This window comes from Chlamydotis macqueenii, chromosome 14 (assembly GCF_036417535.1).
Source record: "Chlamydotis macqueenii isolate bChlMac1 chromosome 14, bChlMac1.mat, whole genome shotgun sequence".
NCBI classification, from domain to species: domain Eukaryota; kingdom Metazoa; phylum Chordata; class Aves; order Otidiformes; family Otididae; genus Chlamydotis; species Chlamydotis macqueenii.
The window spans coordinates 14,859,698-14,876,003 of NC_141569.1; the positions used below are offsets into that span (position 1 = coordinate 14,859,698).

Here is a 16,306-nt window from a genome sequence, read left to right on the forward strand (position 1 = left end):
CCACAGCATCCCCCGTTTGCTCTGGTCTCTGTGATCTACAAACCCTCTAGGTGGTCGGCATCCCCACAGGGGAGAAGGCTGCAGCCCTGGGGCTGATGACTAAAAACAACTGTTATCAGTTTGCTTGTGCTGGTTTTTTCTTTTTTTTTTTTTTTTTTTTTTTTACAATGCAAATACATCCTTCCAGGATGAGTGTTACTATTGTACGAAGGCCTCCAGGGACACTCTGGGGGCCAGGGGCCTTTCCCTTGCCCGGGAAGGACACTACCCAAGGTCAGCACTCATCCCAGTGGGACTGATGTTTGGGACATCAGCATCAGTTTCCTTAGCTATCACTAGAAGTTTCCATTCCTGGAAGTCTCTAGCCCGCTCTGCAGACGGGGAGGCTCGTGGTGCAGGATACGGCTGCTCGGGGTATAGGGGAGGCTGCGATTCCTAGATGACAAACTCTCGGGGGGAGGGGGCGGGAGGCCAGCACAGCATGATGCTGCATCATTTTTTCCTACAAAAGGAATGCGTTAGCCAGCGCACAACCTGGAAGGGGTGGGGTGGGAATGTTGTTATCCTCTTATTTCAGTTGGCAAAATGTTGATTTTTCCAGCAAAATTCCTTCATCCACCCTGATGGGAGAAGCACTTTATGGGATAACAAGAAGGGGGTGCAGGTACCTACACACTTGATCAAGGACTCCTTGTTCGTCCAGTGTGAGACTGTCATTGACAAGAAGGTCTTCAAATCCAATTTCTTCATCATCCATATAGCAGGTGAAGATTCGGGAAGGTGCAGGGGGTCAGTTTGGATGGCTCTGATGTCCATCAGTGTGGCTCACAGCGTTGTTGTGATCCTCTCTAGCTACATAGATGCTGTGTGGTGCTTGTATCTCCTCTACTGTGTGCCAGACAGAGATACACCAAGCAGCAGGAGGTCATACCCAAACCTCCTGTAACTGCACAGTCTGAGCCAAAGACTTAATAGATCAGAAATGTCTTTTTGTTGCCTCTTCTACATCAGGGAGTGAGCTGTACGACATCCAGCTGTATCCCAAGAAAGCCATGGAGCTGCTGGTGGGAGAGAAGCTGGTCTTGAACTGCACAGTGTGGGCCGAGTTCAACTCTGGTGTCCGCTTCCAGTGGACTTACCCTGACAAACAGGTACCAGCAAACAGAGCAGCTCCTCGTGCACTGGACCACTTCCCTCTGAGTCGTCCTCTCCTGCCCCTTCACTGTTTTTGACATCACTGGCAGGGCCAATGATCCTGACCATGCTGTGCCCTGGACATCTTAGTTAGAGTGCTTTCCCATTTTTCTCTCCTGCAGCAGAAGACAGAGGGTAAATTCCTTATCCTGGCAGAAAGCATCCTCCTTTCTGAAGGAGTATTCCTTTGGGGCTCTCCTGGGCTTCACTTCCACCAGTGCAAATCCAGAACAAACTTCGTTGGCTTAAAAGGAGCTATTCTAGCCACACAGCCCTGGCTACCAAGAGCCTGTGAGGGGGTCCTTTCCCCACTGGGTTTTCGCCCTGTGGTAGACTCTGGGTCTTGTGAACAGTGAGATGGGGGAGTCTCCTGAGGGCTCTTTGTTCACATACCTGTAGGGCTCCCAGCCTGGTTACTGGGCTGCCAAGTGCAAACCGTGTGCTAAACTGACCTCAGCCTGGACAGCGAGAAGCACGGATGTGAGGAGCCTGTCTGCACAGCCCCATGCCATTGACGTCTTTCATCCCCTTCTCTTTGCCATCTCCCGCAGACGCAGCGGGCAGTGATAGAGCCTGAGCGCCGGTCCTTGCAGACACACACAGAGCTCTCCAGTATCCTGACCCTCCACAACGTCAGCCGGCAGGACCTGGGCAAGTACACGTGCACCGCCACCAACGGTGCCCAGATGCTGGAGGAGAGCACAGACGTCATCGTGCATGGTATGGCACCTTCTGCTCCCTCGCAGAGCCGCACCCGCAGCCGAGCCGCAAGCGGAGCAATCCCCAGACTGCTTAGGCAGTGCTTGGTCCAGCGTTCAGTAGAGAGGCTCCTGCACCTCCATCCCACTCTGCTTTAGTGAGACTCACCCTTCCTCCAGTCCCTCAGCCCTTCTGCGCCCCAGCACCGCACTGGGAGCACGATCACGCTCAGCAGGGTGCCAAGCTGATGATAGAGAGAGATGCAAACACCAAATTGGCCCAAACGCCAGTGGGATGGCAGGAAACACAGGTCTCACGGCCCTGCAGCTGATGCAGTGCCCCTGCGGCATGGCTGGTCTGGGAGGCACCCAGCTACAAGTGCACAAGGCACCATCAGCACTGGGCAGCCACGTGCTGGCAGCAGAAAGTCACAGGGCAGCACAGCGTCCCTGCGGCCCCGATGGCTCCCGGCAGCGAGGCAGCGGCAGCTCTTCAGCTGCCAGAGTCGCAGCGCTGTGCTGGCCGGCCCGGCCCTGCCTGGCGCCCGCTCCCTCCCCTTCTGCTCCAGGGAGGGAGCCCTGCTGGGAACAGGGATGTGGAAGAGAGGCTGGGGGTTGTATGGGTAAATGAGACGATCGTGGATTTTGGTTATTTTGATTTAATCGTTGCAGAGAAGTAGTCATTGTCAACTCCACTGCCACACCCCGCCTGTCCTTGGTCCTTGCAGTCGGGCCCTGTGCAGAGCAGCAGAGCCTGGTGACAGCCTGTCCGTCTGTGCTCTCCTCTCCTCCATGCTCACTTCTTTTCTTGCAGAAAAGCCCTTTATCAACGTGGAGTGGAGAAAGGGCCCAGTCATAGAAGCCACCGCAGGAGACGAAGCCGTGAAGCTGCCGGTGAAAGTCGTGGCTTATCCCCCACCAGACTTCCAGTGGTAACGCACCTTTCTTAGCCTGAGCCACCTCCTCCCCGCCTCCTTCCCTCTGCTAAGTGAGGAAGCCTAGCCTGGCTTCCTTCCTAGGTCCCTCTGTGGCCAAGATTGTCCCAAACGTCACTTTCTCCCGCCCATGGGGGTCATTTCTACCACCTGCTCTGGCTCTTAGCTGCACAACTTGGGACGGGAGGAGGGGAGGTCTGGGGGAGAAGCAGCAAAGGTCTTGGCCTGACTTGGCCGCTCTGTGCTGTCTGGAGGGGCCGAGTGAAGCTCCCACAGGAGCTGCCTCTCTTGTACCCTTCCACTGAGGATCACAGCTCCCCAGAGAAGAAAGAGAGCAGGCAAGGTTGTGCACCACATCGTGCTGCGCTTCTGCCAGAGCTGGCTGGGAGCTGGGAGCTTTGCACCTGCACACTGCTCAGGGCAGAGCTACGACATCCCCAACCCCACACGCACCCCTATACGAGACAGCGCACAGACCCGTAACTCGGGTCCAGGGAAAGCCCAAGAGTCTCTCCAGAGAAGTCCCCAGCGTTAGCAAGGGGCACCCCGACTGTGCTTTAGTGGGGACCAGCAAGCCCCTGCCCAGCTGCCAGTGCTTCCCCATGGCTGCATTTTCTCTCTGCCTCCCCGCAGGTACAAGGACGGGAAGCTAATTCCCAAGCAATCTCAATCTTCAATGCAGATCAAGGATGTGTCGGAGCAGCACGCTGGGACATACACGCTGGTTCTGCGGAACAGGCTGGCAGGGCTGGAGAAGCACATCAGCCTCCAGTTAATCGTCAATGGTAAGGGAGCGGGCCAGGGCTGGGGCCGGGGGGAGCACTGAGCCCACGGCCCCAGCCTTTGGGCTGCTCCAAGACCAAATTCCCATTGCTGCCCTAACGCAGTTGGTACCTACATTGTCTCCTTCTTCCCCATTGCTGAGGGATGGTTACACTAAGGCTGGTTCCTTGTGGCCAATACCGTGCCAATACGGCACAGTTTTGTTCCCAGCTCCATCACTTCGGGCAGGATATGTCCTTCTCCGGGTCGGTTTCCCAGCTGCAGTTGGAGGTGCTGCTGAGGGTGACCCCAACTGATGCAGACTTGAAGGCAGGGCAGCAGCAACACACATGAAGCCTGGAGCTGGAGCAGTTCCTAGGGAGTTTTCCCCCGGCAGAAACTGGTACCTGTCGTGCAGGAACAAGGTGCCAGCACAAAAAAACGCTGGAAGGGCACTGCTGCTTGGAGACTTATCTCCAGCAGGCTCTGCAGCCCTGTGCTGGGGGCTGCCAGGCAGTGCTTTGAGCCCTGCAGCATGCAGACAGTGGCACCCTGCAGAGGAAGGAGAAATGACATCACTTGGATTTGCCTAATATAACCTGCTCTGCCTTGCCAGCCTGAGCTCCTGAGCAGCTGCCCTGAGAGCCATAGTGCTTTAGTGCCCAGTGTCTCTATAGATGGGCCTGAGGGCTGTGCCTGGCCTGGGGATGCGGCAGCTGAGCCCGCGGCCACTCACGATGTCGCTCTGATCCTTGCAGTTCCTCCGCGCATCCATGAGAAGGAAGCCTCCTCCCCGAGCATCTACTCCCGGAGGAGCCCCCAGGCCCTCACCTGCACAGTCTATGGCATCCCGGCGCCGGAGGTGATCCAGTGGCAGTGGAGGCCATGGATGCCCTGTCGGATGTTCTCCCGACGCAGCCTGTAAGTGCCATTTCTTCCAACACCCATGTCCTACCACACCACTAGCGTGGTGTTAAGGGCTCCTTGTCACTGTGGCTATATCCCAGACCCCATCTCGCTTTTGGTCTCCCAGACACAATGTGGCCAGAGGAGGACAGCACTAATGGATAGCTTGGAGCGCCATACACCCACTCACCCTGTAAAGAGCCAGAGTGGAGGCCACCAGAGACGCTTGTGCTCCATGTGGGAGTTTTGCCCAGCCTGACTGGTCCCAGACACCAAGGGCTTCCACAGCTCCCCCTGCGTATTTGGCCATCTGCATCTGGCAGGGGATGTCCATGGCCCAGCCACATCTCACAGCACTTGCAGTAAAACCACTGACCACTGTGCTAATGGGGAAACTGTGGCAGATTGCAGGAGAAACTGTCACAGCATCTTAGTGAGACCCTGAGACAGCAGCTGGAGTTCACCCCATTCCTGCCCATTCCTGTCCCTGTGATTTTTTGATCCTTCATCTTCCGCTGGGTAACGATGGAAGCAGAAGTGCTCATAGGCAGGGGAGCAGAGCAACTGTGCGCTGGGAAAAGTTGCTGAATCTGGGGGAAGTGCCGGATCTCTGCCAGCTGCCGGGATGCTTTGCCAGGAGGGTGTTTGTGCAGGCGGTGCCAATAGGTAGGCAGGAAGGATGCGTGCCCACTGCCTGTGCCCTGGAAAGCTGGGGCAGCTCCAGGCAGGGCTGCAGTGGCATTTTTTAGCAGCAGCCTCACAGGAAGAAGGAAAAGGGATGCTGGGGAGTTGTAGCCAGAGCAGTCAGGGTGGAGGACACCAGGGTGCCTGGAGGAAGCCAGGTCCTGCAGCCCTGTGCAGGTTGTTGCTGAGCCAGGGACGCCAGAGAGCTCTCCATCGCATGTGGCCCTGTCAGGAAGCAGAGGGGCCCATGAATTATGAGCACTGTCTCCCAAGGCCACCATATTTCTGCCTAGCATAGCTCCAGAGGATGCAGGAGGCTTCTTTAGAGCTTCCTGTTGTTTACACAGCTCGTCCATGTGCTCCCCCCGCTGAGCGCTCTGCCCCGCACTGCCAGCACGCACCCTTGCCACTGCTCCTGGGTGCTCCGCTCCCCACTGCTTCCCTGTCACCATAAGCCCTTTCCCGATGCACTTGCCACCCTGGATTTTGGGTAGACTGTCCCACCTCCCTGCCCTAGCTGCATTTCAGAAGCACCTTGCAGGCTGCAGAGTCCCGGGTCCCTGACAGATTTGGACACTTCTCCCCGGTTGCCTGTCTCAGCCTGAAGAGGTACCACCATGCTCCTGAGAGACACCAGCAGCACCTCTACTCGGGGTGTTTCCCTCCTGGTATTTGTTGAATTGGAGGCAGCAGGAGCATCCTTGGGTGCTGCACCCTCTGCTCGCCAGGCCAGCACCCAGCCAGTCTGTGACATCTCTGAGTCACAGTCCCAGCAGGGGTTTAAGACCTCATTGCTGAGTAAAGAGCAAGGAACTGCCCCAGGCACCCATGAAGGGATTTCACCCCTGCCTTCCTCCACCCCTAGCAGGGACGGATGAAAACACAGGCCTGGGGGTGAAGACACTGCCTGGGACACCAGTATCCATTCTCTGACTCAATTTTCACATCCATAGATAATGTTTGCCTCACTAGTGATTGCAGAGCACCCTTATAAAACATATCAGGACTGCGTAACCAAGAGACTCAGGAAATTCTGCAGAGTCAGAGGACAGGAGCATCAATTCTCAAACACACTGCTATTTTTGCTGCTTTTTTCCCAACTGACCCTCTCTTCTCCATCTCTCTCCTCTTTCTCCTGCTCCTCCCTGGCTGCTGGATTAGCAATAGCAGGCACCGGGCAGCAAGGCGCCATCAGCGGGACCGGATGCCTGAGTGCAAGGACTGGAAAGACGTGTCGCAGCAGGATGCAGTGAACCCCATCGAGAGCATCGACACCTGGGTGGAGTTTGTGGAGGGGCGGAACAAGGTGAGGCTGTAGCCCCAAACCTATCCCGGAGCGGAAAGGTAGAGGCAGACACCCTCGGAGGGGTCCTTTTCGATCAGCCAGCAAAAGTGTCTGGGAGTCAAGCCTGGCAGAGCCAGATTTGGGGAGGGCTTCACACCTCTACTGCTAAAGTAAACCATCAGCGGCCATTCCCAGCTCTGGGGCTCCGCAGTACCAGGCAGCCCCAGGGCGAGGGAGAGCTGTCATCTCTGAGAAATCACCCTGTGTCCAGAGAGGCTCCCGCTGGGGCTGCCTGCACAGGAGGCTTTACACCGATCGCTGTTGAACACAGGGCACTCAGCGAGGGAGGGCATGGGAGACGTGTGCTCCTGTGGCCATTTCTGAGCACCCTTGCCTAAGCTGTTCTGGGGCAACCAAACTCCGCAGGGCAGCCTGGGCAGCTGGGAAGGGAGAGCAGGAGTCACAGACCGACCAGCAAATCCCTGGCTTCAGAAAAGTGCATGTGTGTGGCGGGGCACTTCATCCAGCTGTTCCCATCCCGGTGGGGTGCGGGTAGTACGGAGATGCTGGCGTCCATCCACTGCAGATTTGTCAGTGAGAGCACATGTGCCTCAGAAAGCCCGCTTCTCCATTAGTGTTTCCTCTCCAGGAGGAACATCTGTCCCTCATTGCAGTGTGGGACCTGCAAACAGCCAGACGCTGCTTGCTGCCTGTTTCTTTCTGTCTTTCTGGTAGCTGCGAGTGTCAGGTCTGCACCATGATGGGGTTCCTGTTCCTGCTGGTGTCGGGCACCAGCAGCTTGCGGAGGGATGCAGAACAAACAAACAGGCCCCCATTTCCGAAAGTCACTTCCTGTTTTCCTACACACCTCCAAAGGCACTTCCCGTCCCCTGGCCTGGCCGGGAGTTGTCACTCTGCAGAAGGGAGAGGCAGGGATTGGTGTCCCCTGGGCAGGCGAGCAGGGGTGGTGGGGGCTCCTGGGTGAGAAGCCCTTGTGTCCTCCTCAAGCTGTGACTCTCATCTTGGTCCCTTTTCATCTTTTCCTTTTTAACTTGTTCCTTCTCTCTCTCTCTTCCTCCTATTCCTCAGCTGTGTCCTTCTCATTCCGTCTATTTGGTAAACCATCCTGGGGTGTCCAGCTTAGGTTGTGCAGCCCAGAGACGTGCAAGAGCTCTGGGAGACGAGAGCTCTTCTGCTTGCAGTGGGATCCTATGTCCTCAAATCTGCTTTCTCTCCCTCTCCTTCTCCTTTCTGCCTGTCCTCTCTTACCATCCTCCTCTGTTTTTAATTCTGTCCAGAAAGGCCAGAATGAGCCACGGGGAATGCAGAGCACAGCCATGCACTGCAGACTGCAGGATGCTGTCAAATCCAGAAACCCCAACTCAAACGTAAGAGTGCAGATTGGAAGGAAAATCCCCAAGAAACAGGAAAGGCAGCACACAAACGTGCCAGCGATAGGGTCACTTCAGCTGTATTGAATAACTCCAAGGAACGGAAAAGGCAACGCACAAATGTACTGGCAATAAGGTCACTCCAGCTGTATTGAATATGAATGAGTGACTGTTCCTTCTGGTTAACGCAAGCTACGGAAATGCTGCCCAAAGTCTGTGGGATGAATAGTAAAGGCAAAGTGGTTTCCCTTTAGGAACACCTTTTTTTTTTTTTTTTTTGCATTTTAAATATTGTCTCATTGGAGGGATTTTTGCATGTGATTAACCTGTTATTTAAACTGGGAGGGAGGAGAAACGTGTGCTCCAAACTGCAGATCTCCTCTAAGGGGAGTGCTTGTAACACATTCGGCTGCTCACACGTGTGCAGTGTGAGCCAGGAGGGGGAGAGCAGCCTTGCTCCCCAGCTGCCTTTCCTGGCTTATTTGGAGCCACATCTCCTGGGTCCATGCTCCCAGGACAGCAGCCTGGCTGTTTCCCCAACCTTAGCCTTGTCTTGCTGGAAGGAGTGAGGAGGAAGCTTTTAGGACCATGTCTATGTACACTTGGAATTTAAAGGGAGAAGATGACAGCTCTTCCTGAAGTGGTGAGAGCTGGGATGCTGTCACAGGTTTGATTTCTCCTTATGGATGGAAGGAGTGCTGGCAGGTCTGTAAGCACCTGTAAACTCCACTGAACTCTGGGACATGAAGCAGTCATTTCCCTGCAGAGGGCTCAGGGAATCAAAGTCTTGGTGTCCTTTCCCTTTCTCCCCACTGTTAGAAAGCTCAGCAGGAGCTTAGCTATCCCCTCCGCCCTGCGTCATGTCCATGTCCCCCTTGCCGGGCACACGCCTGTCCCCATGGTGACTCAAGGGGCTTAGCAAGACGTTTGCTCCCATGGAGGGGCACGAGTGCTGGCTGGGCTCTGTCAAAAGGAGCAGGGGTCAGGAATAAAACCATGTTGCTGTTGCTAGAGCCAGCAGATGAAGGCTTGAAATGCACAAAGGGCTACTGAATAAGGGGCTATTTTTGCGTAACCCTTTCCCAGGTACAGCTGCTGCCTGGGGCCAGGCTTGCTGTGCGCTTTGCTGTGTGTCAGAGAGCAGCACGGATCCTACTTCTCTTCCCTCTTGCTCTTCCTAACTCCTCCTTATGCTCTCTTCCCCCATCAGACAGTCAGCAAACTGGCCATCCAGGAGGCCAACGTCTCAGTCATGTACAAGTGTATCGCCTCAAATAAAGTGGGTCGAGACGAGCGGCTGATCTACTTCTACGTGACCAGTGAGTACTGCGGACATCCCCTCCACCTGCATTAGCCGAGCTCTCTGCTTGAAATGGGCAGGTCCCTAGACCTGCAGGGTCCAGTCATTCACAGTTAGCACCTTAAACGGTGACTGGGAAGCCAGCAGGAAAGCAGGGCTACCCTAGAGCTCTGCTCAGTGGCAAAAGCCTGGAGCCTCTGCAGCGGATAGCGCAGGGTTTGGCAGGCAGACCTGGGGATGAGCCAGCGCTGCCTGTGCCCAGGTCCTGGAGCATCCCTGACAGGTCCTGGGCTGTGGATGTCCTGCTGGCCCCGGCCCGGGCTGCTCCCTGGGCTGGAGGATGTGCCTGGTCCAAGAGCATCCTCTAGTGGCACTGCCCGCCCCGCTCCCGGGCAGGGTCCTGCTGGCTCCAGGCGCTCAGCGGGGTCCCCACGGGATTTTGGTGGTGGGAGCAAGCTGAGAGCCCAGCAGTGTGGGCTGGAATCGTGGTCCAATATGGGGCTGCATCAGCGTCCTGCCAGCGGTACCCAGTGCTGGCCAGAGGCTGTCCCCGTCTGCTGGGGACAGGGAGCCTGGCAAGGGCACAGCAGATGCCTCTATGGACAGACCCCATCGCCTTCGTAGGTGTTTCTGTGCTGTCAGAGCCACCAGCTTTTGAGGAGGCAGATGAACATCTTCAGTCACTGCTCCAGTAACGCTCTGCGTGTGCAGCTGGCCAGCCTGGCTGTGTAACTGCCTGCACATGTTAAAGCAGGCATGTGTGCAATCCAGAATACTGCTGAGAGCAGTAACAGCCTAATTCAGATCTCACAGACTTGTTTCACTTGTGACCCTATCTTAATTTGACCCTGGGACTTCAGCATATCCCTTAGCACTCGCTGGGCTTGTGCTGTTGGTTGCTAGCAGTTTGCATGTCACAGTTCTGCTCTAGATTCCTTCACCCTAGCTGAGCACGGGGAGGGTCTTGGAGAACTTAGAATTGCCCAAGGAGGCAATTTCATTGTTTCTGGCAGCTCAGCCACGAAAACTCATTCACATGTTCACTTCCTTCCTGAAAGCCATTCCAGACGGGTTCGAGATTGAGTCCCAGCCCTCGGAAGAGCCCATAGAGGGGCAGGACCTACAGCTGAGCTGCAATGCGGACAACTACACCTACGAGAACCTGCAGTGGTATCGGCTGAACCTTTCCAAGCTCCACGATGAGGAGGGCAATCCCCTTGTGCTGGACTGCAAGAATGTCCACCACTATGCCACCAAGATGCAGGGGGAGCTGCGCTTCCAGCCTGACTCCAATGATGCAACCTTGCTGCTCACCATCCCCAACATCTCCCTGGGCGACGAGGGAGACTACGTGTGTGAGGTGCAGAACCGGAAGACTCGGGAGAAGCATTGCCACAAGAAATACATCTCTGTGCAGGGTGAGGGTCCACAGGGCAGGCGGGAGTGACAGAGGAGAGCTGGTGCTCTCACTGCCATCAGCTTCCCAGTCCGTCCCCAGGGGAAGCCATGCAAGCAAACTAATCTCAAGGTGGCAAAGGCAGGGCACCTGGGTTCTCAAGACACCCTTCAGCAGGGGTCAGAGACCCAAAGGCCCCCAGGAACACAGATATTCTTTTGATCAATCAGTTTCCCGTTTTCCCCTCCTCCTCTTTGTGCTGCTCCTCCAGCCCTGGAGATCCCCCGCCTCAAGCAGAACCTGACGGACATTTGGGTGAACGTCAGCGACTCCATAGAGATGCGCTGTAAGGTGGACGGCAACCACATTCCTGAAATCAGCTGGTACAAAGATGAGAAACTGGTGGAAGAAGTGTCAGGTACAGTGTGCTGGGGGTGAATCAAAGGCAGGACATCATGTCCAGCGGCTGGAGAGCTGAATGCTGAGTTCTGGGAGTTTCTGTGCCCAGGAAAAGGTGCCCACTCTCTGAATTGGTTGAACTCTGGTTTTAATTGTTTACTATCCCAGTTTCATGCAGTCCCACCAGCCAAGTCTATGCCCTAGGGCCTGGCTCAGCACTGTCTGTGCATGTGCGCATTCAGCTGGAGAGCAGAGAGAAAGATAAATCATTCATCTTCTTACTCCCAGCCCAGTGCCTGGCATCTCTGCTCACACAGGGAACAACCCAGATCCCATGGAAAGAACATGGGAAGGATCCAGGTACATTGCAGAGGGAAAGGAACAGGTCCAGGGTCTCTCCTGGGGCTATCAGGCCACAGAGGAGAACCTCTACCAGCTGGTGCAATTTCATTCTGCCATCTAAAATGAACCAGCCGAAAAACAGGAGCTGTATTTTGAGCCCGAGTGATTCCAGTATACTAATCTCCACTCACCGTGAGTGACCACCGCAATCCTCTGTGCCCTACAGGAATCGACCTGGCAGACTTTAACCAGAGGCTGAGCATTCAGAGGGTGAGGGAGGAGGATGCTGGGCTCTACCTGTGCAGCGTCTGCAATGCTAAGGGCTGCGTGAACTCCTCGGCCAGCGTCTCTGTGGAAGGTACCAGCAGCCACAACACCCCTGGGGATGAAGGAGGGGGAGTAGGAGTGTGGCCAAGGTCCCATCCCTCTTCCCTGTGACACCAGGCAGCAGGAGGCAGTGAAAGCCCCTAGGCCTTGCTGGTGGCATGGTGCTCTCACAGGAGGATCTGTAGTCCAGAACGTGTTTAGCTCAGGCAAACACACCTCCCCAGTCTCCCCACATCCTGAAACAGGCCACGAGGAACTGCTGAGCTGGGAATGGGAATCTCTGAAGCTACAATTTCCCTTCTGTCCCACAGGCTCTGATGACAGGACCAATGTGGAGGTTGTCATCCTGATTGGGACTGGGGTTATCGCTGTTTTCTTCTGGATCCTCCTTATCCTCATCTTCTGTAACATCAAAAGGGTACGTGACTGGCTGTCCCAGGGCAGCGGGGATTGCTTAGCAGGGTTTGGGGCAACACCGTTGCTGTGATGTGGGGCTGTATGACAGCACCTGCTAAAAGGAGGTCACTGAGCATTGCTTGAAGCACTCTCGCTGCCAAGGACAGGGTGCATAAAGGCCGCCATAAAGGAGAGGACAGGGAATGGCCTTTGCCAAGGGGAAGCAGGTCAAGGCAGGCAAAGGAACCAGATCCCCTCTGGGAGTCGGCACCTAGTGCAGGGAGGGCATCTCCTCACCCTCTGTGTTGGCTGATTCCTGCAGCCTGCCCATGCAGACATCAAGACCGGCTACCTCTCCATCATCATGGACCCGGGCGAGGTGCCCTTGGAGGAGCAGTGCGAGTACCTGCCCTATGATTCCAGCAAGTGGGAGTTCCCGCGAGACCGCCTGCGCCTAGGTGAGCTCAACCCCCTCCCTGCCACTGCACCCTGCAGCCAGGGCTTCCCACCAACCCTTCAAACTCACCCTCCAGGTTTCTTAAACGCCTCTCTATTTAATGCCTTCTATCTGCCTCAGGCTTCCTGTCTCCCTAAAGCCCAGCTGTGCCTGGGAAATCTCTTTAGGTCTGAGCCAACTGTAAGCCCAGACTCTCCCAGTGTACCCACACAGGCAGCACTGAGACCAGGAGACCTCTGGGCATGCTTTAAAGCACATCCCCATATTCTCCAAGTGGCAATTTGGACAGAATAGCCCAGTCCACAGCAGGTACCCTGAGTTCAGGAGCAGGACTGCATCCATTATCCTCCTCGTGCTGACACACCCACCTGCAGTCTTTTCCCTCTGTCTGGGAGAGTTAAAAGGGCTGCAGACTATCTTTGAGGCACAGAGCAGTGACATTAGCCCTGGCTGCTCTGCTGCAAGGTGTCACCTTTACCTCTCCTACATGCTCTGCTCGAGGGCAACAAACAGCCCCTCACTTCTGCAGGGCCATTTCCTTCCTCTGCTTTGTCCATGCCAGCTCTGTCTCAGTTCCTCCCATCATCCTTTCTCTTATTCTCAGCGACAGAGCAAGCAGCCACCTGGGAAGGGCACATGTTCCACTCCTTCCTTTTCCTTTACGATGTTTTTTCTTTCTTCTTCCCATGGTTTCCTGTTGGGATTTTTGTTTGGTTTTTTTTCATTCCTTTCTGCCTCTGCTGCACCTGCCTTCCTTCACACTGCCTCTCTCCTTGCCCATAGGTAAAGTCCTGGGTCACGGTGCCTTTGGGAAGGTGGTGGAAGCATCAGCGTTTGGGATCAATAAAAGTAACAGCTGTGAGACCGTAGCAGTCAAAATGCTGAAAGGTAGGTGGACAGTGAAGCAGAATATGAAGTCTGTGTGGACAGCAAAGGATGAGGCATCTGCCAGGGAATGTCCACCCTGTAAATGCCTGTCTTACGCATAAAGCATTTGTTTAAGGCCCTGGAAAATGTTTTCTCTCCCGTAAGTGCTTCTGGGTGCTTCTGCCTGAGGCAGTTCTGAACTACAGGAAAGGAGCTGGAGCCAGCCTTTTAATTTCTGGCTTCTTGGCCTCAGCCCAGTTGAGCCTCTTGGCCTCCCCTCATGGATGCTTTTGCCTCATTCCGCTGCACTGGGAGGCAAGTGGCAGAGCACACAGCAGGCACTTGGGGAACTCATCTCTCAAGGAAATTCAGCTCTCTACAAAGGCAAAGAATGAAATTTGTCTCAAAGGAAGAACAAGAATCCAGAGCCCATCTTTGGAAGGTCACTGAAGGAACTGTTGCTCCCAATTGCTTTCTTCCAAATGTGCCTGTATTTTGTGTTTATGGGCCAAGTTCAGAGCTGGGTAAGGAAGCAGATTGCAGCTCTTACCCAGATCTGAAGGCTAAATTGGCTTTGTGCCCAAAGCCTGGTTGATTTTAAGCTTTTACAGCCACGCTCTGAAAGAGGCATCCAGAACATTATTCTGTAATTTGGCACCCAACAAAATACCGAGGCAGTCTCTGGCCAGTAGTGGTCTGTATGTGGAAACAGAGTAATGGCTCATCTCAGCAGTACTTGGATGGTTGGATGAGGCTCTGAGCAACCTGATCTGGTTGAAGATGTCCCTGCTCCTTGCAGGGGGGTTGGACTAGATGATCTTTAAAGGCCCCTTCCAACCCAAACCATTCTATGATTGTAAGATTCTCTTTAACAGACTAAAGTTACAAACTCCCAAGTAAAGCGAAATGCATATGAGGAAGCAGGGAAGTATGAAAAAGGCACACAAAACCAGAGAACAAATGCTGAGGGTAAAACAGCGGATCAAGAGTTGGTGAGAACCAGGCACTCAGAGAGAAGGTGCAGTACAGAGCGCTGGCAGGGACACAACACTCTGTTTGCTGTTGGAGAGGAATCATAAAAAGATATTCTGCGTTTGAGCTGAGAAAGCTCCTATTTTCAGTCATGATCAAAAGACTCAGATGCCTTTTGTTTCTAATTTTCCTTCAACTTGTTTTATGGCTCATTATCTCTGTTTGGAGGCTGAAAGGGCAGACATTCAAACGTGTGCATCTGTATCTAAGTCTCAAGTGATCTTTTTCCCTGTGCAGCTATCAGAAGGAAAAACCTGTTGGGCACAGGTTGTGCTGTCCTTTGCTCTGGGTCCCTGCACCTGCAGGGAGCACCCCACGCGTGACAGCAGGGATCCTGGGAGCTCCAGACAAGGCTCTGACATTTAATATGGAAGCATGCCATAACAAAATGTACCGAGGCTTTGGGGTCACAGCCTCCTCAGCAAGACTCAGACTAACACTATGCTAAGAGAAGGGTGGCGAGGGGGAGTAAAAAGCTCTGAGGAGGCATCGCGACATGGTCTGTGTGTTTTCAGAGGGAGCTACTGCAAGTGAGCACAAGGCACTGATGTCAGAACTGAAGATCCTCATTCACATCGGGAATCACCTCAACGTGGTGAATTTGCTGGGTGCTTGCACCAAACCCAATGGTAAATATCCCAGGGCAACAGGCTGTGCCTGCTCCTAGAGATCAGTGCTTGTCCCCTGTGTCCTTTCCGCTGGCCACATGTGTGACTCCAGGGACGTGGGGATGTTATCGGTGTGCCTGTGTGCACTTAGGGCAAGTGCCACAGCTCGGCAGAGCTGCATGGAACATGATTTAGAGCAAATTCTGATCATCGCAAGCCCTTACTGCTTCCCCTGACCTTTGGTGTCTTCTCGCCAGGTCCACTCATGGTTATTGTTGAGTTCTGCAAGTATGGAAACCTCTCCAACTACCTGCGGACCAAACGGGAAGGATTCAGTCCTTACAGGGTAAATACATTTCTTTGCACGTAGGGACTTATCCATGGCTAGGGAAGGAAGATGTGTAGCTTGGAACATGGTCTGACAATGCGACAAAGACACCCTCTGTCTAGCAGCAGGTCAACTTTACACGGTGATCTTGGTTCATGTGTACATCAGGGAAATAATTTCTTTCTGCAGTGGAAGGTAGGTGCTTCCAGGCCAGAATTACAGTTCAAAAATAGGAAAAGACTGTGCAGCTCATGGGTACAGGGGTTACAGTGTGTGTTGCCTGCTGAGGTTTTTGTTTTGGTCTCCTTGCCAGGAGAAGTCTCCCAGGCTGCGTATTCAGGTCCAGTCCATCGTGGAGGCGGTGAGAGCAGACAGGAGGAGTCGTTCTGGAACTAGCGACAGCGCTATCTTCAGCCGCTTTCTGATGCACAAGAGCCCCACAGCACAACCAATCCAGGAAGGTAATACTCCAGCCTTGGCAGGAGCGCCTCACCTGGCCCACCAAAAAAAAATACTAGACTTAGCTAACTGGGGGAATGGCTAGGGCATGACGGTGGGCAGCTGGGACCCAGCCTTGGAGCTGATCACTCCACTGTTGTGTGGCAATTCCCTCAACAGCGCTATTACAGTCATCTGTTGTCTCTTGTAATAGACTCTGGAAACCCAAAAGGGAGGATTAAATCATTCTGAATTTTTTTAGCCTAAAGAATTTAGGGGAACCTCAGTGCGTCCTCCCTAGGATAGGAATGATGAGCTGACCATCAGAGTCCCTTCCAGCCCTCTTCCCCCCAAGTCTGTCTGACTGAAATGTGCTGGAGGCTGGACTAGTTCACCTCACGCTTCAGCAGGTTCCTGCCATGCGCTTTCTGCCACCTAAGCAGAAAATCCTAGAGAGGAGTTGTTTACTCCAGATAGCACTGTTATCTCACCAAGGGGCTAGTTGTATCCCACAGTCCTGGAGAGGGGCAAGGAGGACAAGAGACTGCTCAGTGTCTAATT

At 54.3% G+C, this 16,306-nt stretch overlaps 1 protein-coding gene across 3 annotated transcripts in view; it reads left to right on the plus strand.

Annotated features, from left to right (window-relative positions):
* Nucleotides 1-16,306, plus strand: part of FLT4 (fms related receptor tyrosine kinase 4) — a 59,464-nt gene that overhangs the window by 32,938 nt on the left and 10,220 nt on the right. For all 3 annotated transcript variants that reach the window (XM_086758541.1, XM_086758543.1, XM_086758544.1), the window contains exons 5-21: nucleotides 602-764; nucleotides 1,012-1,151; nucleotides 1,746-1,914; nucleotides 2,707-2,824; nucleotides 3,461-3,612; nucleotides 4,348-4,510; nucleotides 6,341-6,485; nucleotides 9,066-9,174; nucleotides 10,214-10,573; nucleotides 10,823-10,969; nucleotides 11,519-11,650; nucleotides 11,931-12,037; nucleotides 12,338-12,473; nucleotides 13,256-13,360; nucleotides 14,887-15,000; nucleotides 15,237-15,325; nucleotides 15,621-15,768. In XM_086758541.1, coding sequence (XP_086614667.1) covers nucleotides 602-764; nucleotides 1,012-1,151; nucleotides 1,746-1,914; nucleotides 2,707-2,824; nucleotides 3,461-3,612; nucleotides 4,348-4,510; nucleotides 6,341-6,485; nucleotides 9,066-9,174; nucleotides 10,214-10,573; nucleotides 10,823-10,969; nucleotides 11,519-11,650; nucleotides 11,931-12,037; nucleotides 12,338-12,473; nucleotides 13,256-13,360; nucleotides 14,887-15,000; nucleotides 15,237-15,325; nucleotides 15,621-15,768 — 2,497 coding nt within the window. The remainder of the gene's footprint in view (nucleotides 1-601; nucleotides 765-1,011; nucleotides 1,152-1,745; nucleotides 1,915-2,706; nucleotides 2,825-3,460; nucleotides 3,613-4,347; nucleotides 4,511-6,340; nucleotides 6,486-9,065; nucleotides 9,175-10,213; nucleotides 10,574-10,822; nucleotides 10,970-11,518; nucleotides 11,651-11,930; nucleotides 12,038-12,337; nucleotides 12,474-13,255; nucleotides 13,361-14,886; nucleotides 15,001-15,236; nucleotides 15,326-15,620; nucleotides 15,769-16,306) is intronic.